This window comes from Mytilus trossulus, chromosome 5, assembly GCF_036588685.1.
Source record: "Mytilus trossulus isolate FHL-02 chromosome 5, PNRI_Mtr1.1.1.hap1, whole genome shotgun sequence".
Lineage (NCBI taxonomy): Eukaryota > Metazoa > Mollusca > Bivalvia > Mytilida > Mytilidae > Mytilus > Mytilus trossulus.
The window spans coordinates 58,596,098-58,623,360 of NC_086377.1; the positions used below are offsets into that span (position 1 = coordinate 58,596,098).

General features: G+C 33.5%; 1 protein-coding gene across 2 annotated transcripts; it reads right to left on the bottom strand.

The window, feature by feature from the left end:
• Positions 1-140: 140 nt before the first annotated feature.
• LOC134718975 (uncharacterized) lies at positions 141-24,801 on the bottom strand. Of its 2 annotated transcripts, XM_063581860.1 has the most exons (7): positions 24,429-24,801; positions 10,557-10,739; positions 6,565-6,685; positions 4,504-4,761; positions 3,710-3,895; positions 1,909-1,923; positions 141-279 (listed from the first exon to the last, which is right to left on the bottom strand). In XM_063581860.1, exons 1-6 carry the CDS (start codon positions 24,430-24,432, stop codon positions 1,917-1,919), a joined length of 759 nt encoding a protein of 252 aa, XP_063437930.1. In that variant the 5' UTR covers positions 24,433-24,801; the 3' UTR covers positions 141-279; positions 1,909-1,916. The 2 variants fall into 2 exon arrangements, with proteins under 2 accessions (XP_063437930.1, XP_063437928.1); XM_063581858.1 differs by lacking the exon at positions 1,909-1,923 and having other exon boundaries at positions 24,429-24,800.
• Positions 24,802-27,263: the final 2,462 nt, after the last annotated feature.

Sequence of the window (27,263 nt, forward strand, 5' to 3'; positions counted from 1 at the left end):
GCATGTCACACCTACAAGTATCTATTGACACCTGACCCTAAATGAATGACATGTGCTTTGCTTGTACATTTCAGCAGAAGTTTTGTTTTAGAGAAAAACATATGGCGGGAGAATATTGTGATCGATGTTACAGGTTGTGCTTGTACATTTTAGCGGAAGTTGTTTTGGAGATAACCATATATTATATATATGACGGGAGAATGTTGTGATGTCACGTGCTAGTATTGTCTGTTGTGTCGATCATCACGCGCCATATGAGCTCGAGGTAACTGTCCATTCCTGAAAATATGAAATAAAATGTAATTGGGACAAATTATTTAAAAACATCAATTATTGCCAAGAATCGCATCAAGTGTATTTTTTCTTCAATAGATTAAATTTTATCAATCATTTATATGATATCGTTCTCTCATATATGTTCAACACATAGATAGCGTTCTCGTGTTTCTTACAGAACTGAAATAAGATCGAAGCACCACCATAAAAAATTTCGAAGTCGGGAGCCTGTTACTCAGTGGTTGTCCTTTGTTGCTGTATATCTTATTTGTTTTCCGACAAATTTTTGTACATATCAGGCCGTGAATTTTTCTCATTTTAATTGTTTTACAATTGTCATTTCGAAGCTTTTATAGACGATGTTTTTTTTCTCATTGTTGAGGCTCGAACGGTATTCTATAGTTGTTAATTTCTGTACAATTTAGTCTCTTGTGGAGAGTTGTCTCATTGGCAATCTTACCACATCTTATTTTCAAAACATATGTAATTAAGTCTAAAACGAAAAGTGTCAAAACAGTACAGTATGTCTAGCCTGAAACATTCCGAGTAAAGAACAGTTTATTTACAGACTATCATATATATTATTGGCATTCCAAGCCAAATTTCCTAAAAAAAAAAAAACAACACATTAATATACTATAAGTTAGTTCAAAAAGCCACTCAAATTTGGGTTATATATAATAGTGTGTGTTTATATTAGTTTATTTTAAGTTTTGCTTGAACAATAATAGACATCAGATGCAACACGTGAATATTATCAGGTATTACAGCTAATTTCCTAATGCGTGTAAAGCAAACCCGTGGTTAGCTTGCTTGCTTTGTTTGTATATTGTACAATTGTAATTGGGATAACGTCCAATCAAACTTAAATATACTATATACAGGTTTAATTATGCCTGTATATATTGTTTAAAGTTGCCAATGTTAATTTCTTATGAATTAACGTATATACAACAGAGGAGGCAAGCCTACCAAAGTTTTAGTTTAAATGCATTAGGAAATAAACTGTATAACTAGTACATTCTCTAATTTCGATAAGTATATTTTAATTTTGACGTGCAAACGCAGTTATCTTCCCTGCCTCATAAAGCTGAAATATTTACCATATAAAGAGAGATAAGTCCATTTCACATACCGACTTGTTTTCAGTTTTGTGTTTTTGTGTTTTTAGAACAAACTAAAATCCCTGCCAATGCAAACATCATGTAAATGTTGTTGTTTTTTTTGTTCTAAAATTGATTTCATTCTGTATTACACTAATTTAGGGAGCAACTATTTCAGTTAAAAAGGGGGAGGAAGGGGATGGTTTTCTCAATGTGCGAACATATTTTTTTGTTTTTTCGACACAATCAATTGGATTATTTATTTCAAATTATAACACTAGGATGTTTGAGGGGAAACCGATTCAGAATATTTTAATCATCAAATTGGGGATCCGATTTCTTTATGGTGGTTCCTTAAAAAGTAAGTCATGTTTATCATTAATATGCCTTCCGAAATCAACAAATAAGAGCGATCTATTTGCATCGACAGGATAACAGTCGTTCTATAAAACAGTTGCTTCCCCTTGAAAACAAATCTAGAATTAGGAAAATCGATAGATTAGAAATGGGCTTTTCACTAAGTACTTACCTGCATAACTAGTTCCTAATATAAGTAAAATATCATAATTATGTCAATACTTATCTTGAGAAATTGTATAAGCAGACATAAGGGGACAACGTTTAAGGGACGACATCAAAAGTTCAATGAAGGATAAAAAACTTAATTCACATAGTTTTTTCTTTGACCCCCCTACCCCCCTCTTAACTTAATTTGGGAAAAATTTATTGACCCATATAGACTAAGATATATGTAAAAATCAATGTCTGATACCAAAATCTTGCAGCAGTTCAACCCCCCACCCCCAAACTATTTGAATTAAGTTTTTTATCTTACATTGATCTTTTGATGTCGTCCCTAAATTGCATGGGGTCGAGCAGACCTCTAAATTGAGGAGAGAAACATCGCTGATGAAATACGTTGAGTTCCAAATTTCTATTTACAGTTAGTTGTTGACTGATGAACGTCCAACAAAAAGTATTCCATGCAAATTTAGAACGAATTACGTTAGTCTTAAATAAGACTTATTCCAAGTTTCAATTTACATTTTAGTTATCGCCTGACTGCTGAACATCCAGTAGCCATTATTTCATCGGCAAATCCGAAAAAATAATTAAAACAATCTTTACTTTTTACCACCTGTATCCCACATCTAAAACGTGTCATCCACTCATATAATGTATTACTTAATTTAGTTTATGGCTCATAATCTGTACATATAAAATTGAGAAAGGAAATGGTGAATATGTCAAAGCGACAACCACCCGACCATAGAGCAGACAACAGCCGAAGGCAACCAATGGGTCTTCAATGAAGCGAGAATTCCTGCACCCGTAGGCATACCTGCATGGTTAAGGGAAAATCTTAAATTTCTGTTCTTCATCGTATAGTTAATGAAATACACGACAGCATTTCAATGCTGGACATTAAGGAGCAAATTAGTGAATTACTAAATTGAAGTAAGAAAGAGTCAACTTACTTTAAACAGATATATCATGTTAAGGAGGGGTATTTGCGAAAAATACCAGTCGAGAGAATGTTAAATTTCGCGAGCCGTAAGGAAATTCATTCTCAAGACTGGTATTTTTCGCAAATACCCCTCTAGAACATGCTATATCTGTTTAATTACACCGAATGTTAATGTTTAAAATCGCATTGATGATCGTGACGTTAGATACAAGCGTCCAGTCGGATAGAGTATTTTTTGGCAAATACCACGGCAGAGAGGGTAAAATAAGCCATATCCTTTTGGCTATTGCCTAATACCCCAGCGGCGTTAAAAAATGAACGATATTCATTTGATAACAGTGAATTGGTGAAAAATACACTGGCTATCAACCAATCAAACCCCAGGATTCTTACATAAGGTGTAATTACAGTATATAGTATATACATAATATATATATATAACAAATACTCTGGATAAGATTTAAAGAATATAAAATAGAGAATAATAAACTAATACTACAAAAAATAGCCCCAAAAATCAAAGAATTTTGTAGAAAACACAGGTACTGATAAAACCAATCAAGAATAGAGAATAAAGGGGTTGCTTAAAATTAGATAAAAAAGGGTTTTTAAAAAGAATAGAAAATTGAGTTACCCCCTAGCTAAAACCTTCATACAGTGAAACCTGACCTAACCGAATCCTGCATAAACCGAAAACACTGCATAAACCGAGAACATGCATGTACACCAAACATGTTCTTAAGCACTGTCTTATCAAACTGGATGCGTTGTAAACCTGATAAAACTGAAAATCGACCAAAACCGAACAAAATCTTAAAAGTCCTGAATAAGTTCGGTTTAAACTTCACTGTTATACTCTTACCATCTATAATCCTCACGTTTTCCTTGTTGGTAATTTGTACCCTGGTAACCAGTATCTCGATATCCGGAACCTCTTTCGTAGTCGTTCCGTTCAAATGCTCTATTATCATATTGGGATGATGGATTTTGTGGATTTTTCCCGGAATAAAATTGATATCCGTCTGCTGGTTCAGATCGACCTGCATCCCTACAAGAAAGTAAACAAAAAGCATGAGGGGTCTGTGAGGGGTTAATCGACGTTAAAAGTATTAGCAAATAAACAAAGAAGAGTGAATAACTACGGACAAAAAATAAAGTCGAATCGAGAAAAACGGTCTTTGTTTTAAAAATTGCACAGAAATTAACATGTTACATCTAGTCCTCTGTGAACATTGATAGTTTAACTTAGGAAGATTAAACCCTCATCTCAATAGTCGATTTTATAAAAATGAATCAGTGCATTTTCTACCAAAAAGATTTTGTGAATTCCAAAGTTTCATTTCAAAGCTATTTAGTCTTTTACTTTTCCTATGAAGACTTTATAATCGCTTAGAGACTAGACGAAACAGCTTTTTACAATTAAGTACTATGTTATATCAGTGTTGGATATTTCTTTAATACGATGTTCGTGTTATGTGACTCCAGACCATTGAGAAAAAGTGCTACAAAATTTCAATCTCTTTTGGGTTGATGCGTTTAATTATTTAGACTTGTTGTTACTATAAGAAAGATAACTCTAGTATTCCTTAACACCATTACTAATTTCTACGGAGTAATCTCCCATGCTATGAATACAGTCTTAATTTTAAAACAAACCTTGGTGGATTAGAACTAGGATTCGAGCCGTAACCCGACCATAAAATTGGGTCACGCTTTGATGTATCATAACGTGAGTCCGTTTTGAAGTCATTACGAGGCTCTGATGTTATCTTTTTCTCGTAATTGCCACTTGGTCTGTAGCCACGAATACCGCCACCACCACCACCGCCTCCACCATTGCCATACTGGGCATATCCAACCTTTTCATTAATAGCAGACGGCGGATAACTGTCGACATCACTGTCTTTCTCTCGCCTGGAATGTGTATTAGTAAAAAACATATCACCACATGCATATTCCTTCACCAAAACAATTATATTGTATCAATTCCAGAAAACTTGTTAGGCTGCTTTAAAGGGGAAGGCGGCAGAATTGTAATCTGATTAAAAACATATCATTAGCCCGAACTTTCTGACAACACTCATTCATAGTAGCTCACTAAATCTGTTCTCGTAATTATTACATCAGCCAATGAAATTTCATCTTTAAATTTGTAGAAGGTGCATGTTATTCCGACAAAACAAGAGGATATCGAAAGATCGTTAAAACAGAATGTAGAACGGAGAGGTGTCAGATTCTAGTAAACTAGGCCTGGACTAATGATCGGTATTTTAATTAGATTTACTTCTATATGTTTTTGTACCTTTTGCATATACATTTTAAAGCACATGCATCAAACTTGTTTTCTTTTTTTTCAAGATAATAAAAATAACTCTGGAAACGTAAATTTACACACAAACAGCAAGAATATTTCCCAAGTACACGGATGCCCCATCCGCACTATCCTTTTTCTTTGTTCAGTGGACCGTGAAAATGGGATGAAATCTCTAATTTGGCATTAAAATTAGAAAGATCATATTATAAGGAACATGTGTACTAAGTTTCAAGTTGATTGGACTTCAACTGCATCAAAAACTACTTCGATCAAAAACTTGAACCTGAAGCGAGACGAACGAACGAACGAACGAACAGACGGACGCACAGACCAGAAAACATAATGACCAAAAATTAAATGCAGATTAATTTACGTTAAAACTGATTGCAATAGGTTTATAAGAAGGATAACTCTACTTGTCTTTGACACCCTTATACCAATTTGCGATGAATTTTCTCCCATGCAACTGACATTTGGAAAACGCCTAAAACGGATTTAACTTAATTCATTCTTATAAGTGAATGCTTTTGGTTGTAAAAATATCAATACAGGAAAATGCGTTTTTGCCATTGTAAGACTTTATCTCACATTCCCTGAGTAATGCATTTTATTTTATTTTTGAAATAAAATTATCTGTTAAAATTGAGAAAAACAATCCTGCCACAAAAAACTATACATGAACCCCAACTGCATCTTTCTCATTAAGCCACCGGTGCCTAATCATAACCAAAGAGCATTTAAGACGAAGATCAACATCAACTGTTGATATAGATTATTCTCGTATCCTTAGATTTATACAACGAAACCTGTTTAAACCGAACTTTTACGGGACTTAAGGTTTTGTTAGATTTTGGCCGATGTTCTGTTTTATCAGGTTCACAACACATACAATTTGGTAAAGTGGTGCTTAATAACTTGTTCGGTTTATACAGGTTTTCAGTTTATGCAGGATTCGGTTTAGTCAGGTTTCACTGTATTTCATGATCCTTCATCCAATACCTCTACTTTTTCCAATTCGCTGTTTCAGAATCTTATGCATTTTGGGTAATATTTTCAAAATGGAATATCAAAACGTTGAAATTACCTCACATCTACCTAAGTGATGAAAAACATTCCTGAAACGGCGAATAACACCAAGCTATATTTAAAAAAAAATACATTTAACAAAATACGAATTAAAAGAGTAACGAGATTTTTTTTCTTACAAACTACAACTTATTTCCATTTCAAAATGTCATTTTCATTGTCAATAAGACAAATCTCACCACATGCTGGCAATTAATTACCCCATGACCATATGGTTAGTATTACATGACCATTTTGAACTTGAAAACACATGTTTCTTAAATGAACGAGCTAATACATGCACTTTTCAAAGGTACATATAAACTTGGTGTATTTACCCGTCTTGTCTGTATTTCAGGGCTAAGCAGCATATCAACAAGAAACCAAATAACAGCACTCCACCACCAGCAGACCCTAGTCCAATTATCAACTTTTCATAAGTGTTTAACTCTCCATTCCCTGCAATGATAATATTGCTGTGAAAACAAGTCAATAATACACCCCGTTTAAAAACATGATTGAAAATATAATGAAGTGTGATTAAAAATAGATTTTTTTCATAAGTGTTTTACCCTCCATCCCCTGCAATGACAATTTTGTTGTGAAACACAATTCGAGTATACACCACGTTAAAAACACAATTGAAAATATGGTGTATTGCGATTAAAGATCTATTTTTTTTTCATAAGTGTTTAACTCTCCATTCCCTGCAATGACAATTTTGTTGTGAAACACAGTTCGAGTATACACCCCGTTTAAAAACATGATTGAAAATATGTAATGCGATTAAAGATCTATTTTTTTTCATAAGTGTTTAACTCTCCATTCCCTGCAATGATAATATTGCTGTGAAAACAAGTCAATAATACACCCCGTTTAAAAACATGATTGAAAATATGTAATGCGATTAAAGATCTATTTTTTTTCATAAGTGTTTAACTCTCCATTCCCTGCAATGACAATATTGCTGTAAAACACAATTCGAGTATACAACACGTTTGAAAACATGATTGAAAATATGTAATGCGATTAAAGATCTATTTTTTTTCATAAGTGTTTAACTCTCCATTCCCTGCAATGACAATATTCTTGTGAAACACAATTCGAGTATACACCACGTTAAAAACACAATTGAAAATATGTATTGCGATTAAAGATCTAATTTTTTTTCATAAGTGTTTAACTCTCCATTCCCTGCAATGACAATTTTGTTGTGAAACACAGTTCGAGTATACACCCCGTTTAAAAACATGATTGAAAATATGTAATGCGATTAAAGATCGATTTTTTCAATTTTTTCATAAGTGTTTACTCTCCATTCCCTGCAATGATAATATTGCTCTGAAAACAAGTCAATAATACACCCCGTTTAAAAACATGATTGAAAATATAATGAAGTGTGATTAAAAATAGATTTTTTTTCATAAGTGTTTTACCCTCCATCCCCTGCAATGACAATTTTGTTGTGAAACACAATTCGAGGATACATCACGTTTAAAAAAACAATCGCCCAGTTTATGATAAATTTTCAGTTTCTTGTGGTTTAGAATTGAATGGGATTCCATTTCAGTATCTACATTGGTTTCTCCGAGCATTACGGATTCTTCGATCTCCCCCTCCAAAAAAAGACCGCCAAAATATCCAAAAGTGTTGAAAATGGCGTTAAAGACAAACCAATCAATCAATAATTTCCGTATTCTATAACTATTTTGTCATTTTCTCTTAATTCTCTTTATACCATTTATTATCTTTTCTTTATATTCTATATATCATTTTTCTCTATTATTTTTTTTTAATAAATAAAGGAGTAGAGTGGGGTGCCCATTTTCGCCACATCTTTCCATGTTTTCTACAGTTTATGGTCAGGTCTAAATGTTTTTGAAGTATACTGATATTTCTATATGAAGATAACTTCAAATGCAAAATATTCTTAAGCTTGAAAACGTGTTTGTTTGAAAAAAATCATCTGAAAAGTTAGATTAAAGGGTGCTTGAAATTTCCGGATATTTTGTCAATGGGGGACACATATTCGCCGTTTTTACACATCTATTTAAAACCAAATAACCGCAGCTTTTAACAATTTTTATAAAATCAATTGCATTATAGATGAATAGCAGACTTTTCAAAGGTGTAAAGAATTCAAAATTAGGGCATTCAGTCAAATATTTACTTATAAATACTTCTTTAAAATCATATTTTTTATTCAGGAAATTGTCCGAAAATCGTTGTCCGTTTTTCGGTTATTTTCGGTAGGAGCCGCAATTTTTTTTCAGTGTAAAAAAATATCATATTTGTTATAAAAATATAATTGAACGGTACATTTCTTCCATTTCAGCCATCCTTTGAAGATTTTTAAATCCTAAAACGGCGAAATTGTGTCCCCGGCGAAAATGAGCACCCCACTCTAGGTCCAGTAAGACCCCTTTTTGGACCCAAAATATAGCAGTTTTACAAAATTGTTACAATGTAAACTTTTAGTTATTTATTGGAAAGTTGAATGCTTATGCTACTTATTAAATATGGGCTTTTTTTACAATACAATAGATATAGGAAGATGTGGTGTGAGTGCCAATGAGACAACTCTCCATCCAAATAACAATTTAAAAATTAAACCATTATAGGTTAAAGTACGGCCTTCAACACGGAGCCTTTGCTCACACCGAACAACAACCTATAAAGGGCCCCAAAATTACTAGTGTAAAACCATTCAAACTGGAAAACCAACGTTCTAATCTATATAAACAAAACGAGAAACACGTATATATTACATAAACAAACGACAACTACTGTACATCAGATTCCTGACTTAGGACAGGTGCAAACATTTGCAGCGGGATTAAACGTTTTAATGGGCCCAAACCTTCTCCCTTTTTCTGAAACAATAGCATAACATCACAACATAGAAAAACATACGATAAAATATCAATAGGCAGACTTAACTCAATCAAAAAACGATATACGATAAAATGCACATATATTGGGTACTACCATCATTAATTCATGCTAAATTACTCAAATCTTCTCAATTTCAGCATTTTAGTTCAACTTTAGACGGTTTCTGTCTTAATAACACGGATGCAGCCGCTTTCATTTTTGACCAAAAACACTCTGAAAAGTGAAGATTTTTGGGTATATTTGATAGATTTTTTATATTTAAGCTAAATTTCGGAGCGTTTTTAATGAGTTTATCAGTTAAAATCTAATTGATTTAACTGAAATAGACATTTAAGTGTTTAAAAAATGTCTAAAATCTTTCATCAGATGAACGATATTTGAAGCTAAAATCGGTCCTTACTGGAGGGAGCTACTCCTTTGTCATATACGCACATTGTAGGAAGTCTTAAAGTGTATCTGAACTATAAAAAGAAAACGTCAGGTCTTCCGTACTATTTCCAGGCATTTGAGAAAAAAAGATGGAATAGTGAAATTAAAAATGAGTGAATATACTTTGTGAGTCGAATTTCTGAGGAATATGTTTATCTAGTACATTGCCAAGTTTTTTAGAAAAATTTCCAAGTTGGGGTGTACCTGAGAAGGAGGAAATATATTTATTTTTATGAAGCGCAGGTGATCGTGTGGTCTAGCGCGCCGGTTACAGTGTATGCGATTTGGTGTCACGATATCAGTAGCAAAGGCACTTGTTTCTATCTATACGAAACAAGTGCTTCTATTTATATGGATAGTCGACCTTCGATGGATAGAAACAAGTGTCTCTGCTCAGTAGCATGGGTTCGAATCCCGGCGAGGGAATAACAAAAAATTTGCGAAAGCAAATTTACAGATCTAACATGAATATTGTTAGGTTGATGTTTAGACGAGTTGCATACTAGTATATAGAATGTACACAGCCATCACTGCTGGTGATCCGATGGATAAATCTGTTGTAGATGTGTTACTGGTTCAGACGTACATATATATATTTATGTATTGTGTAGTTCGTGGTGTCCAAACTGTATGAGGGCCCTCATGGGTTTTTTGATTATGTGATTACTTGGCCGTTTTTTTAATGATTATTTGATTATTAAGCCAAATATTTCATGATTATTTGATTACCTAGGACTGTATTTTTAGTTTATGATTATTTGATTACTAAAGATAAGTAAATATTTAATGATTATGTGATTATATTGGCAAAAAAATGGTGATTATGTGATTACTAGGACCCCCCACTCCCCCATGAGGGGCCTCCTGTATGTATACTATAAAATTGAGAATGGAAATAGACTATTCATTGTTATTTCTTTTTGTTATTGTCTTATTTCAATATGTCTTATATTATAACTATGCTCCTTGTGAGCCCATTTAATGGACTAATACTATACATTCTTACATTCACATTTAAACGTAGTTTGAGCAGGACTCCATCCACTAGGTAAACACGTGACCGCGTTCGCTCCACCAGTAAGTCTCTGTCCAAACTCCCGACATCCAACCTGCACCAGGATTCCTTCAGAAACACTATAATTTGATAATATGATTGTATCATCGGTAGCTGTTTTCAGTACTGTACAAACTAAAATTGAAATATAAAACCAATCTTAAATCAGAAAACATTATTTTCCTGCAAGAGAGATTACACTGCGATCAAAAATACCGTCCATGACATGCAGTTATTTTCTTATTATAAGATAACATAACTAGGATTATACTCTGTAAATATTACACGGAGTCTCCTAATCGTTGGAGGATATTCACTGATGAGTCTTTTGTAGACGAAACGCGCGTCTGGCGTATACTAAATTTAGTCCTGGTATCTCTGATGAGTTTATTTAAAGAAAATGTAACTCAAACTCAAAGTCCAACATAAACTATAACTCGACGAGCCGTACTCTAACTCGAAATACAACGCGAACTGTTTAAACATACTACAAAATTCTTATATTAACATAAACTTTTAAAAAAAATATATCGTTACAACAAAATGAAGCAAAATTTTTAATTGGAAATTTTTAAATTCTAACTCTCTTGAAAAGTAGCAATATTACAACATATTAATAAAAAGCGAAGACAACTTTTATTAATTTAAGAAACATAAACATAAATCCTGCAATAAAGGGTGAAACTAATAATATCTTTAAACGTGTAGTAAAGTTATTTGAGACATTTTAAATTTAAAATAAAATTAACTTTTTATTTCAACCCATCAATCAAGTTAGCGTTATAATGTATCTGACATAAAGTGATGAATTTTGAGACGTTGAAAATTACTTGAACAGATAATTTATAATTTGATGTACATACAAGATTTATTCTATTGAGCGTTACAGGTCATTTTAAGTTGAAAAGTATCAAATGACTATACTTACTACTCAAGCAGAACTTACGTAAGGAAAATTCTGTATCAAAAAGTTTTGTCACTTTCACGAATGGTGTGACGTTCGGTTCATTTCGGACACGTTCTCTTAAATTTTTATTCGAAAACTACGAGGTAGTATCTATTTTTTTACAATATAAAAAAGAAGATGTGGTATGATTGCCAATGAGACAACTATCCACAAAAGACCAAAATGACACAAACATTAACAATTATAGGTCACCGTACGGCCTTCAACAATGTATGCATCTTTTTAATTAAAGGTCTCTCAGTGGTCTCTCAGTAGAAACTGCACAGATATCATTTTTGTATAAAATAAAAAAAGGTTTTGTCACTTTCACGAACGATAACCCTCTGGTACGATCGCATTCGGCAATCCTCGGTAGAATCCGTTACTCTCCATGAGGGTACGGAATCGGCCGAGTTGAGACGAACGGTTCAATGGGGCTTATTTTCAATTTATCATTTAAAATATGAGGAGCTCAGCTGGTACTCATCTTCTTTTTTTATAAGTCATAAAAAATTACCTCATTTTATTTAAATAGACTCTTGTCAAGCCGAAATTACATAGGATTTTTTCTGTATCACAAAGTTTTGTCACTTTAACGAAAGGTGTGGCGCTCGGGTCATTTCGGGCACGTTTTCTTTTTTATTTGAAAACTCAAGAGCTATTACCCTGTATTTTACAAAGCATATACAATTATCTCTATTTAAGTGGTAGCAGCCATATTACATGGACCATGCAAAGTAGAAATTACATTGAGATTATTTTCTTAACATAATGGTATTGTCACCATCACGAATGGTGTGACGCTAGGTTTATTTCGGACAATTTTGCAATATTAAAAAGGTGGTATCTTGTGCTTTACAATGTGTTTAAAATACCTCTTCAACGGTATCAGCTTTAAAAAGTGATGGATGCAACATTCTAAAAGAGATAGGCTAGTAAAAAAGACAACAACAAAATAGATAAAAATTAATAAACAGTCTAATATTTAGTGAAGGTCCTCTTTCATTTTTGTTTTTTATTTGAAAAATCAAATTGACAAAAAAATCCCCCTCCTCTGCTCCAACACCAGTCCTTAAATATTTAAAACCCATCACTCTAAACAATTTACAATTTAAAGTATTTACAAGTTTAAAAATTGTGATATAATACTAGTAGCAGATCACAAATTTTCGAACTATTTAATGGCCGTCAGCATGTTCACTGGAAAAGCTAAAATGAATTTGACACTCAACGTTCAACATAACATAGTATGGCTGAATAATACCTTAGTATTTAACCCTCCCCCCCCCCCCCCCCAAAAAAAAAAATTGTCTTTGATATGAAATATTTGCCACTGGATGTTCATAATAAAAACAATTTATACAAATTCTACCCTCTATCATTAATTTAATTTAAACATTAGAGAAGGTTGTGGGGAAATACACAAAGAAACTCTGTATTTCATGTGTTTAAATGAATTTATAGCTGACTATGGGTTTTGCTTATTGTTGAAGGCCGTACGATAACCTTTAGGTATTAACCTCTTCATCATTTGATGTCTGGTGGAGAGTTAACTCATTAGCAATTATACCACATCGTCTTTTCATATTCACACTTATCGAACTACATCTTGACACGGAATGTCACAGTATGGCTTTATAATTGAGAATATTTACTATTCACACATATTTAAAAGGTAGCTTAAGTGAAGTTGAAAAGGATTATATGAAAATCTTATTTCAGCTAGAAATTGTATAGATAAAAGATGAAGGAGAAAATGTTTTGAAAAATACATCGTCAGAGTCAGTCTATGTTCAGTCACGTGGATATACGCAAAATCAAGAACAAAGGCTCTAACAATTCCTTTGGTTGGAAATTAACAATATTTTAACAATATGATGATCAAAAGGCGTAAGGAAAAAATTGTCCCAAATGATCACACTCTAAGCCTCCCTCCAACCCTATTTTATACCTCCTTCCAGTCATGCCTTACATCTAACTGTCATACAAGTGTGGGGTCTGGCTAGCTATAACCCAGGTTTAATTCACCATTTTCTACATTAGACCCAGTACCCAGTCAGGAATATTACAGCTGCTGTTCATTCGTTTTCATGTGTTTTGGGTTTTATTTTTCCATTTGATAAGGGACTTTCCGTTTTAATTTTTTTAATTTTTCTTGAAGTTCGGTATTTTTTTGTCTTTTACTTCTAACCTCCCTCAAATTTTTATTTTAAGACCCACTGGTGTCTCTTTGACACATTCCTTTTTTCCATTCTCCATTCCATTTTACAAGTATTTGTAAAATTGATCAAAAATATATACCCATTTACTGTCACTTAATCTTAAAAGTTAAGAAGATGTCTCTAAATAATTGAGAACTGATCCTTAAGTTAACGTCATTATAATTTTTAAAAAGGTATAGTTTAACTTTCAATCAGGAAACAAGTCATGCGAAAAACTAGTTCGTATGTCCTCTATTTGAATAGTGTGTTGTCATTACGTGTACAAGAAGTATTAATTTAGCATTGATAATAATTCACTGAGACACCACCCAAATGGCATCGATTAAAACAGAAAGATGACTCAGATCAGCAACAAAAAAGATATCTATGCAATATGTCTTCATATTCAATATGATAAAATACCATTAGAATTATTTAATATAAACTCGGTGTTGTACAAGATCACCAAACAGGGTCTGATTCTTAAGCAGCGATCTCTAAAAAGGTAACATTTTACAACAATAACCATCACCCTACCCCTTCGCAAAAATTTATCTCGCCAAGCCTCGTATAGCAAGTTATGATTTTTTTTCAACAATTCATTAGGCCAACCACAGTATATGTGTAATAACTGTTTAATAATGAAAAAAAAATTGGTATAAAATTTTACATTTTCTTTTGAGGGATTCTTAGGGGGCGAAATGGAAAAGAAATAGATCACAGCTGTCAGACAAATTAAGAGAAAGATTAAGACCTCTTCCCCTTCGAAAAATACATGTATAAAGGAATGCCCCTCTCCCTAATCCCATCCCCACCCACCATCACCACACTCGCTTGAATCTAGACAAAACTTTAATTTTGATTTCATTATGTCCCCCTTCCAAGACAAGATCTACAAAACATCATATACATGTCTCAGTCGCTATGAAATGGACCACAGAGCAAGATAGAAGATATGGTCATAGATTAAATCATTTTTTAATTAAAAAGTTAAAGAAGGTATGTCGAGAATGTATAGGGGAAAAGCTTAAATCCCTCCATCAGTCAATTTGATCTACAAATTTGTAACGAAACTCCGTCATTCTATAGTATATATACATACAACTGTTATAAACAAATAAGAAAGTCACACAATCATGCGGAAGATGTACATGTACAAAAGATAGCCCCTAAAAGATAGCACACAATCGAGTTTAAAAGAACTATGCGGAAGATATAATTATATTAAGATATGTAATTACATTTTTTTTTAGCATTTCCTAGCAATTTTATGGATCATCCAATAATAAGATGTAATAGAAATAGGGAGACTTAGATCTAGGAAAGTCTAAAAAAATCTTAACAAGGACATGTATGACAATTTTGGGACTGTGTTACTCATTAAGGTGGTAGACCTAGGTTAGGGGAAATAACTCCTAAAATCATCAGTACGTTTGTGTCAGCCATTTTCATAAATAGGTTCTAAGCTTCTAGGATACATAGATTATTTTCAGTCTGTTTCAGGTAGATGCTTAAAAATACATTAATAAAACTTGACTATTACAAACGCATCACTGAATTAAAGAGTTATCTCCCTGGACCAAGGTCTACCCCCTTAAGTCCTGCATCAATTTGCAAACCACCACGACTGTCTCTTGTCTCCTGCCCGGTCTTACCAAAGATTTGAAATTTGGTACTTATATTTGTCCGCTCAACAAGCGGCAATTGGGAGTTCGATAATGATTTGAGACTGTAAGGCAGCAACCATTTGATTTTCTGGGGAGAGAGCTATTGTTTTTCTCCAAAAATTGGAAACAAACTTTTTTTCCAAAAAAAAACAAACCCCCAAAATGTACTTCGGTCAACGCTTTTACACCCCAATAAATTAACAAAAAGAAGCATTCAATTCTTAATTATAATGATTAATGGTCGCTAGATTAAGTCTGGAAGTACGAAATAGGGTTAAATTGATATCACATTCTTATATCCTCGTCCTGAACAGCTATTATCATATTCATCATTCTTTTTCGTTACAAACATAACAACGGTTCTTAGCGTTTTCTTGTAAATAATACTAAACACACGGATATTTAACTCAAATAAATCGTATTCAAGTATTTCACAAACATAGATATAATCCAACATTAAAAGGAAGATAAAATGGGGATTATATATAATCTATGTATGTAGGTAAATATATCAAGCCTTGTGCGCGTTATAAAGAAGTACCATGAGTACAATCGATTAAATTTAACTATGCATTTTGTAACTGCAAACGCTTTAAACATGCGTGAAATATTTGTAACTGGACCTTAGGAACACGTCAATGGTATTTTTAGTTAATGTATACCATAACCATAAAATTATTGCATAAATTTTAGACTGCTTTTTTACTATATGTGTATTTATTGTATTAATTATAATGTAGAAACCGGACACTAATGATTCTGAAAAAAAGAATATCTTTCTCTGCTTGGAAAGGATACATTGAAAATATGCTACGAATTCCGATCTTACAAACATAGTGAAATTCAAAAGATCTTTAACCTTGATATCTTAAAATCAACAATGAACTACATCAGATAAGGTTGTAACATTATTTATATTGCCTGGCAGAGGTTGACAATAAAAGTAGTGCCCCTGGCGGTGTGTAATAATACACATTAGCGATGTTTCAAAGGTTTATATAATTACATGGGTCGAATATTTTATGGGTTGAAAAGTAAGAGCTAACTTATACGAGTTACTTTAATACTTTGTTCAATTTGCCATTTAAATATAATGAAATTCGGGAATAAAATCGGGAAATCTTACACCGGTGTTAATAAGAATATTAATAAAATCCAGAAATCTAAGACGGTGGCAACGTTCATCTCTATGACACAAATGATTTTACGTCTTGTGAATTTGAAATTTTGGTGTTAATGGAAGATCTTTTATCCTTCTGTTCAATCTAAACAGGGCCCTCGGTGGCCAAGTAGTCTAAGTAGTTCTAGCTACTACTGTAATACCTAGCTAGTCAACACTGAGATTGTTAGTTCGAACCCTGCCTATGTGTGTCCACTAGATTCCAATCTCAATTAAATAGAATTGTCAGTTTATATCATCGAAGGTTGGCGTTTTTTCAGGGCACTCCAGTGGCGGATCCAGAAATTTTCATAAGTGGGGGCCCATGCACTGACTGCCTAAGAGGCCGCTTCCGTCATGCTTCAGTGGTTCCCTATATAACCAACCAAATTTTTCCCAGAAAAGGGGGGGGGCGGGCCCCCTGCCCCCCCCCCCCTAAATCCGTCTCTGCACTCCGGCTTCCTCCATCAATAAAAAGTGGCCGCCACGAAATAGCCCACAAGTGGCGCTTAAAAGTGCGTTTGAACACCAACAATTAATCAAGCAATCTAATAACATTTTTCAGATTCAGACGGAGTTGGATCTAAAGATATCTGTTGTTGGGAGGTACATGTAGAACTGTAGATGTGTAGATGTCTTTTGGTTATTTGTTTTGTTGGGTTTATGTCCGTTTCTTTCGCTAATATCCCTTACTTTTATCATTGTGGGCTATAAGAATACTTTTCGTCGTTTTTCTTTTTTGTCTTTGCGATGTTACGATGTTAGACTTGTGAGTTTATATATCCCGTCGCTCTCTTAAAAAAACACAATAAACGACCGAGTAAAACGACCACCCACCCCCCTAAACCCCTTCCCCCAAAAAAAAACGGGATTGACCTTTAGTTCTCCCGACGGACATGTAAATAAGCGAAGGATCCATGATTCAAGTCATCAGATTCGGAATACACTTTTTGAATTTGTGAATTATTAATATATGAATAATATTTAACCTTTATATTGTTCGATTGTCACTGAGCTTTAGGTGTAACTGAATAAGCAAATAACTAACATAGTAGTAATCAAATAGTAGAACATATGTTCCTTAATCAAATATCAATTAATTGATTGTGTACCTCCTTAATTAAATATCAATTAATTGATTGTGTACCTCCTTAATTAAATATCAATTAATTGATTGTGTACCTCCTTAATTAAATATCAATTAATTGATTGTGTACCTCCTTAATTAAATATCAATTAATTGATTGTGTACCTCCTTAATTAAATATCAATTAATTGATTGTGTACCTCCTTAATTAAATATCAATTAATTGATTGTGTACCTCCTTAATTAAATATCAATTAATTGAATGTGTACCCCCTTAATAAAGCAGTGAAATCAACATCGCCAATCAATAAACACTATAATTAATTATTTACTAGAAATGAACATATTATGGAATTCTCGTAAACTCAATACGAGGTTTTTTAAACGCAATTCATATGGTCGTATTATCATAATAAGATGTGCATAGAAAAATGGTCAAAATAATTAAAAAGAATGGATAAAAATACAAAAAGGGATAAGATACAAAAAAATATACTAGACTACCTATTTAACGACGCAATATTTCAAGAATATAAAAATGAAAACCTTCCCTTTCTCCCATTGCAGATCCATACATTTGTTCCTTTCTGACTAATAGGGGTGACGTTATTTGTCAGTGAGTCCTAATCAGTTCACAGAGACGAATAACAGAAAAGGATGTCTTTGATATCAGGGTCGGATCAGCCTTTTTGAAATAGGTGGATCCTACCATATATCCCTATTCATCAGCATTTGTTTTTTAAAATAATGGAAGTCCCCTCAGACCCCCCCCCCCCTTATTTGTATCCGCCACTAAATATCAACCCCTCACTTCCATGTACGATATTCCTCTTTGTTTCTCAAGGTTAAAAGTGAATTTGACGCCATTATTAACTTATATATTTTATTCAGTATATAAATTTATTTCATTTAGATGCGTCTCATCAATGGCTTTTTAGTATACAAATTTAAATTCAAATTCAAATATTTATTGCCATATACACTTTAAACATTAAGGCCCGTAAGTTTGTGATAAATACAAAATTAGTAGAAAATATAACTAAAATTCACACACACATATATGTCTTTCAATTATAGTAAATAGTACAGTGCCACTAGTCCTCAGTTTTACTGACTTTTTGATTTAGGACCCAATATATTTAATTCTTGTGACGATGTTGATTGATTGAGTATAAAATCAACATTTTTTAAGTTACGACAACCAATTTGAAAGTTTGTTATATAATTCATCTTCATCAGATATTACATAAGCATATACATTGTATATTTTAATGTCCTCTTTCTTTGTATTACTGTATTGTAATTACAGGGGCGTTGGCATAAGCAGTGCATATATTTAAAAGGACCAAACGCTGCTACATCACGCAAACGAGGCTAACTATTCACAAGACTATTCATGTCTGAAAATTATTTGAAATTAACACTCCTTGTAATAACAATTGTTTTCCTTCTTTATTTACGTTTCGATACTCTACCGTAATCAATTTCAAAATTATATCTATTAGGCCAAATAAAATTGTATTTGTGGTTCCAGTTACATAAAAATAACAAGTTAGGGTAGGTAGGTGGGGAATTTTGTTATAAGTTTTTTGTCTTTTTCTTCATTGAGTGTATGGAAGCAACATTCTGACGTTAACAGTGCTTAACTTAATGAAAAATTACAAAAATTTCTTTTTTTTTTACGGTTAACTATTATAAAGACTAAAAAGTAGGCTCTTTATGGATTGCTGTTCGGTGTGCCAAGGCTCCGTGTTGAAGGCCGTAGCTTCACCTATGATAGTTTACTTTTATGAATTGTTACTATTACTTGGGTGGAGAGTTGTCTCATTGTCACTCCGACCGTGCAAGGGCTGTAAAGCCATTCAAGGTCGTTAACAACTTCGATTTGTTGTCATTGGCACTCATACCACATCTTCCTATGTCTAGGTAGGGTAACAGGAACCACACATATATTTTTATTTGACCTTATGTAAACTTTAAGAAACTTTAAATATCAATACTGCAGTCTATCTACTTAATTCTACGTCAACAAAGAAATCAAATTTACTTTAAACACCCACACTAAGATTTCGTTTTCATTTACAAATATCATGAGACTTTCAAGAATCATAATTTCGTGATTTATTCCACCTCTTGCCCTCTTTTTTTCCGTCTCTTATAAATCTGTACAGGTTGGCGTATGCATACAAATTGTATCTTTTATAAACGTATTATGTAAATTTATACATAAGATGAGACGTAAATAAAATATTGAATTAAATTGAATTGAACCTTTTTGAATCGAGCGTCACTGGCGAGTCAATCGAAGACGAATCGCTCGTTTGGCGTATAAATTATAAGCCTGGTATCTTTGGCGATATTTTTTAATTCTCTCAATATGAATTAAAAATAATATGTTAATGTAAACTGGTTTCGTTGTGTATCGCGGTCATTTTTAGCTCATCTGGCCCATAGGGCCAAGTGAGCTTTTCTCATCACTTTGTGTCCGTCTTCCGTCATCGTCGTCGTCGTTAACTTTTACAAAAGCCAAATTAAATCAAACTTGGCCACAATCATCCTTGGGGCATCTTGTTTCAAAATTTGACCCGGTCAACCAAACAAGATGGCCGCCATGGCTAAAATAGAACATAGAGGTAAAATGTAGATTTTGGCTTACATCTCTGAAACCAAAGCATTTAGAGCAAATCTGACGAGGGGTTAAATAGTTTATCATGTCAAGATCTGTCTGCTCTGAAATTTGAAGATGAATCGGAGAACCCGTTGTTGGGTTGCTGCCCCGAAATTGGTAAATTTAAGCAAATTTTGTAGTTTTTGGCTATTATCTAGAATATTATTATAGATAGAGATAAACTGTATACATCAATAATGTTCAGCAAAGTAAGATCTACAAAGAAGTCAAATGATCAAAATGGTCAGTTGACCCTTCAGGAGTTACTGCCCTTTATAGTCAATTTTACCAATTTTTCGTAAATTTTTGTAATCTTTAAAAAAATCTTCTCCTCTGAAACTACTAAAACAAAATGTACCCTAACTTGCCCACAATCATCATAAGAGTATCTAGTTTAAAAATGTGTCTGATGACCCTGCTACGAACCAAGATGGCAGACATGGCTTAAAATAGTACATAAGTACATAGGGTAAAATGCAGTTTTTGGTTTATATCTCTGAAACTGAAGCATTTAGAGCTTATTTGACAGTTGGCAAAAATGTTCATCAGATTTAGATATATCTGCCCTGAAATTTTCAGACAAATCTGACAACCAGTTGTTGGGTCGCTGCCCCTCATTTAGTAATTTTATGAAATTTTGCTGTTTTTTGCTATTATCTTAGATATTATTGTGGTATCTAATGATATATTATACTATAAATTATGATCTTAACCTTATTATACATGATTTCTAAAGCATCAGATAATACAGGTGAGCGACACAGGCTCTTTAGAGCCTCTAGTTTCTTATTATTTTTCTTATTCCTTAGTCAGTTTTTCAAGTCTTGTCTGAAAAGTACATAAAGTATCCCTTTTCAAATATGGCTGCTCCCTAAGATACATGTATTCAACACGATTTCAAAATTAAACAGTACGTGGACTTATCTTATTACAATTAAAAAAGTTGTTTTACTAACTGTGGTCGTACGCCATTAATATGAAAATGTCAAAACTTACATGTACATGTAACGTATCATAATTACTGCTTATTTACATATCTATTAACCTGTCATTCCATTGTATTTATAATTTATGTAAATACATCTTAAATGTAAGTACAAACTATATATCGTAATACTAATAAACTACCTCGAATAATGCAGTGCCTTACGGTCAATGTCCTCTAGAGGACTGAGTTATCGAACATTCGGCAATCCTCGGTAGAATCCGTTACTATCCGGTACGGAATCCGAGTTTAGACGATTGAGTTATCGAAGTTAGCGGAAAAGAACGACACGATTATTCGGATTAGTATTATGCATGGCTGTTTAACGTCCAGTGGTAAAATAAGATGCATATCCAGGACAAGAATATATCTGATGTAATATGAAAATTAACCATGCTTTGAACTAGAGAGATATACTAAATCGGATTTTTTAACGTGCAATAGTTCACAAAGTCCACAAGTAGGAAGATATGTCACGGTCCAGTGTCGAATCCAGATACTTTCATTACTTGGAGTCCACTGACTGTCGAAGAAGGGGGCATTCAAGTCATGCTTCCGTGATTCCCTTAATAATCAACTATATTTTTTGCACAAAAAGGGGGCACAGTTGGGTCCACCCCGTAAATCCACCTGTCGACCGACACCGTACACAAACACATTATTTCTACCCGAGTCTTTGCTCTTACTCTTTAATGTCGCATGATTAGCGGAGAAGCAGCACATGCTCAGTAAATTGTGTTTTAACTAGGCTTTTCTATTTGGGACGGGGGTGGGGGATATGTATGTCTGTGTATAGTGTGTTAACAATAAAGTCGAAAGAATTCATATGTCATCTCTGAATGTTAAGTTCATTAGCTTATCACATAAAATCTCTAATTAAAATATTCGTGCGGCACATCTTGGGTTTGTTAAAAAATATGATACATGGTCTTTAATACTAGCAGTAGAAGCCAGAAACTATTGGTTTCATTTTAAGTCTAAATAACAAAACAAATACAGATAATCTAAGTTTGAATTGTAACCGAGTCTATCATTTTTGTCCCTATTTATGACAAAACTTGACAAATTAGTCATTTCTAAATTGTATCTGAACTTTCATGAAATATAAATATTTGTTTTGCTAGTGAAGTGTTACTTCAGCAGTGTATCCGTTTGGCTAATGTATTCTTTATTCCTTAAGCCATTCTTGTAGGGTAGGGATATTTATAGTTTGGCCAACAACCAATGTTACATGTTTGAGACAAGAAAGCGACTTGAGACCATGAGAACATTTTTTTTAAAGAAATTGAAACGTTATGTCATACTATTTTTTGTGGAAGCTGCTTTTTAAGTGGGTTGGAATAGAATAGAATATAACAAAACATTTTTAATTATTTCTTTTATTTAAGCATAAAATTGACAAATAGTATAATAATGTTTGATTGAATATCAGCTATCAATCAAACATTAACTTCATAAATAATTTCAAAGCAATGCAGATTGCATTAATTTTGAATTTCTTTAAAAGTCTGTGGTATAAACGGGTGTATTTGTATTGGGGTGTGGAAAGAGATGTACGTAAAAGAGAATAATGAGGTGATAAATAATAGATAAAATTACCTCAACATTTAAGAAATGCTGCAATCAAAGACCCTCCATCCAGACCCTATTATATGCATAATGGACTTAATATGACAAGAATCTCGACCCTTTTAAAGACAACACCTTAATTGTCTCTTTATCAAAAATACAGCAAGCATTATCAAAGCACACTGCACTGTGACCTATGAACTAGCACATTAAAAATCCGACTCACCGTACATGTCAGTCTAGTATTAAATAGGTCTCATATACGGATGTGGCGGATCAAGGGTGAGGGGTTCCGGGGGTTGTAACCCCATTTTTTTTTGGACGATCAGTTCATTTAAATAGGACATATAGTTGGACCCCTCTTTTTGTCCTGGGTTGGGACCCACCCCTCTTTTTTTTATATGGCTGGATCCGACCCTGTACTGATCACATTAACATCTTATTATCATGGACTTTAAAAGGTGTCTAATGCAGTAGGTCCGGCAGTTTGAACTCCTCTTTTAAGACGATCAATTCTTTTAAATTGGGACGTTATGTTTAGAACCCCCCTGTAATAGGTATATGATTTGCCACTGGACGTTTACGATCGTCCATCCTTCAAACCTAAATTGGAATATTGAATGACATTTAAGCTAAGATGGATCTTTAAAAGTTTGGGTGTTTTTTTTGGTTTTTGTTTCACTAGGTTACTTTCTCACAGGCGTTCAACCCATGTCTACTTCCAATGAAAGACTTTCAAGTACAATGTTTAGAAATATTTGAAATGTTTTGAGTGTGTTACCCTTCCTATCACAAAAATACAGGACCAATGCGGGCAATCTAACTTTGTGTTTTTTTATTATAAGTAGTCTATAGAAAAGGGGGAACATATATATATGTTATCTAAGAACTCAGCAATCGCTTGTTTCGCTTTTGTTTGCTTAGCTGGATCCTCGTCACTAAGGTCCCAATCTTACCCTCGACCCCCAATCCCACGTATAGTATGCCGGACTCTTAGCTTAGTTAGGGGTTAAGGGTTATTTTGGATACGGACGTGTCTGTTGTCATCAGCAATCTAGAAATCTTACAGAAATTGAGAGCTAGATTGATTGATGATTAGCCGAAGACGGTCTTACGTCCAGTGGCAAATATTTCACGCACGGTCAAGACGAAACGAGATCGAACGTTGGAATGAGTCATATATTTCAGGGATATGATGACGCGATCGTTTCAGGGTTATAAAATACAGGGTACCCCTTTTTACAGAGAACAATACTGTGTCCCTGAATGTCAGAACCGACTCATAAACACAGCAACAGAAAAGTCTCATTTTGAGAATTTTCTCCTTCAAAGTAAGCGTCTGGCCTTAAAAATGAGGATACCAACCCATGATAAAAGGGGTCCAACCATATGTCCCCATTCGAATGCAATTGATCGTCCAATAAAAAAGGGACCAGGTTTCAAACCCCCGAAACCCTCTATCTTATAAATCCTCCACTGAACTGTTTATGTAAGTTTAATACATTTTTTATCATAAAGAAAATAGACACATGTAATACATACCCATTATTACTGGTTATAGAATTATCCAATATTGCTATATTTTTTTGTAGTTAGGGCGTAGGTTACAATTCATAGACACGTTCAATCAGAATTTGTATATTCCATACTTCATTTCACATACCGGTATTTATACATTTCCACGAAGAAATGAACATCACAATGTCAATATCATTTCTCACATCCGAAACAAGTTGTTTCTCGTACCGGAGACTGTCTGAAGTTACAATTTATAAACAAATCTTTTTACCTATATCAATAAAATATGTAATATTTAATTGCTTGTCTGTTTATACGACGGATCGAAAGGTAATTTCCTCCTTCTTCTACCTGTAAAGTTTTACCTGTCTCACGGTGGTCACGCATGAGTAGTTATTCTACCATGTATAACGGTACATAACTGATTCTATCATAATTAAAATACCGGTTTTGAACAAATTTGATCTGTTGACACTATACTGTTATTTAAAGTTCAAAAAGTAGTCCGATGGTTATTTTAAATGTACACTACTTTTATTATTTTCCTCTGATTATATTTTGCCTATTTATAGATGTATTATAAATCTTTCTATTTATAGATATGTGTTTTGTTTCAATTGATTGTGTTTTTTTATTATTATTATCAGAAAGCATTGATATGTCGGGCCTAGGTTGTCTATCGCGCCAGACATACAAGGCGATTTGGTGCCACGATATCACAAAAGAATTCGAATCCCTGCTAGAGAAAACTTGACACAAATTTGTTTCTGCAAAGTTACAGATCTAACATTGTAATGTTGGGTTAGTATTTAGACGGATATCTATTACCTAGCCGTACGGTGACCTATAGTTGTTAATTTCTGTGCCAATTGTTCTCTTTTGGAGTTTTGTCTCATTGGCCTCATACCACTTCTGTTCTTGTTTATATACATGTAAATTCAATTTTGGGGTCTAACACTCAAACTAACCCTATTTTTCTAATTCTGATTTTCTACTATACAAAAAAGTCCGAATTTCTGACTTATTTTTGTTTTCGTTTAGTAGTCAGCAAATCACCTTGCTACAGATAGGACGAATATGAATATCCAACCCGAGAAAAGTGAAAATAAATTTGTCACAAAAAAAAAATAATACAACGGACTACTGGGCCATTTGAGCTTATGTTGGTATTCAGTATGCAAAAAATCACTGCCCTCCCCGAAAAACAAAATGGCAATTCCCTAACGGAGTATTGTGAGAGATCAAATGAGTGTGACTCAAATTTGACACAAAAGAGAGACGAAATATACCAGAAGGACAGTCAAACCCATAAATCGTAAATAAGATGACAAAGCCATAGCTAAAATGAAAATGACAAACAGACAAATAATTGTACACATGACACAACATAGAAACCTAAAGAATAAGTAACACGAACCCCACCAAAAACTAGGGATGGTATCAGGTGCTCCGGAAGGGTATAAGCAGACCCTGCTCAACCTTCTCCGAATGTATTCCATTCACCAGAATAGCTGTAATCATTAATAATTCATGTTTACTTTTATTCAAAACAATGGCTTAAAAGAAACAATAAATAAATACAAATAAAACATATTCAAAACAATATATAAACAGTTTAAAACAGAGAAAAACAGAAATCGTCAGTTTATACACAGAAACTAGAGGCTCTAAAGAGCCTGTGTCGCTCACCTGGGTCTATGTGAATATTAAACAAAGGACGCAGATGGATTCATGACAAAATTATGTTTTTGTGATGGTGAAGTGTTTGTACATCTTATTTTACTGAAGATTCTTGCTGCTAACAATTATTTCTATCTATATTAAACTTGGCCCAGTAGTTTCAGTGGAAAATGTTAGTAAAAATTTACAAATTTCAGGAAAATTGTTAAAAATTGACTATAAAGGACAATAACTCCTAAAGGGGTCAACTGACAATTTTGTTCATGTTGATTTATTTGTAGATCTTACTGTGCTGAACAATAATGATGTTTACAGTTCATCTCTATCTATAATAATATTCAAGATAATGACCAAAAACAGCAAAATTTCCCTAAAATTACCAATTCAGGGGCAGCAACCCAACAACAGGTTGTAGGATTCATCTGAAAATTTCAGGGCAGTTAGATCTTGCCTAGATATACAAATTACCCCATGTCAGATTTGCTCTAAAAGGTTTGGTTTTTGAGTTATAAGCAAAAAACTGCATTTTACCCCTATGTTCTATTTTTAGCCATGGCAGCCATCTTGGATGTTGGCCGGGTCACGCCACACATTTTTTTAACTAGGAACCCCAATAATGATTGCGGCCAAGTTTGGTTTTATTTGGCCCAGTAGTTTCAGAGGAGAAGATTTTTGTAAAAGATTACTAAGATTAACGAAAAATTGTTAAAAATTGACTATAAAGGGCAATAACTCCTAAAGGGGTCAACTGACCATTTTGGTTATGTTGACTTATTTGTAGATCTTACTTTGCTGAACATTATTGCTGTTTACAGTTTATCTCTATCTATAATAATATTCAAGATAATAAGTGAAAATGGACAGAATTTCCCTAAAATTACCAATTCAGGGGCAGCAACCCAACAACGGGTTGTCGGATTCATCTGAAAATTTCAGGGCAGTTAGATCTTGCCTAGATAAACAATTTTACCACTTGTCAGATTTGCTTTAAAAGGTATGGTTTTTGAGTTATAAGCAAAAAACTGCATTTTACCCCTATGTTCTATTTTTAGCCATGGCAGCCATCTTGGTTGGTTGGCCAGGTCACGCCACACATTTTTTTAACTAGGAACCCCAATAATGATTGCGGCCAAGTTTGGTTTTATTTGGCCCAGTAGTTTCAGAGGAGAAGATTTTTGT

Excerpts from the sequence above, each read along its gene's own strand:
- LOC134718975 (XM_063581858.1), bottom strand. Across the intron at positions 6,686-10,556 it reads AACTACGTTTAAATGTGAAT|GGAATGGAGAGTTAAACACT; the intron begins GTAAGAATGTAT and ends TTATCATTGCAG. Across the intron at positions 3,896-4,503 it reads CCTAGTTCTAATCCACCAAG|GGATGCAGGTCGATCTGAAC; the intron begins GTTTGTTTTAAA and ends ACTTTCTTGTAG.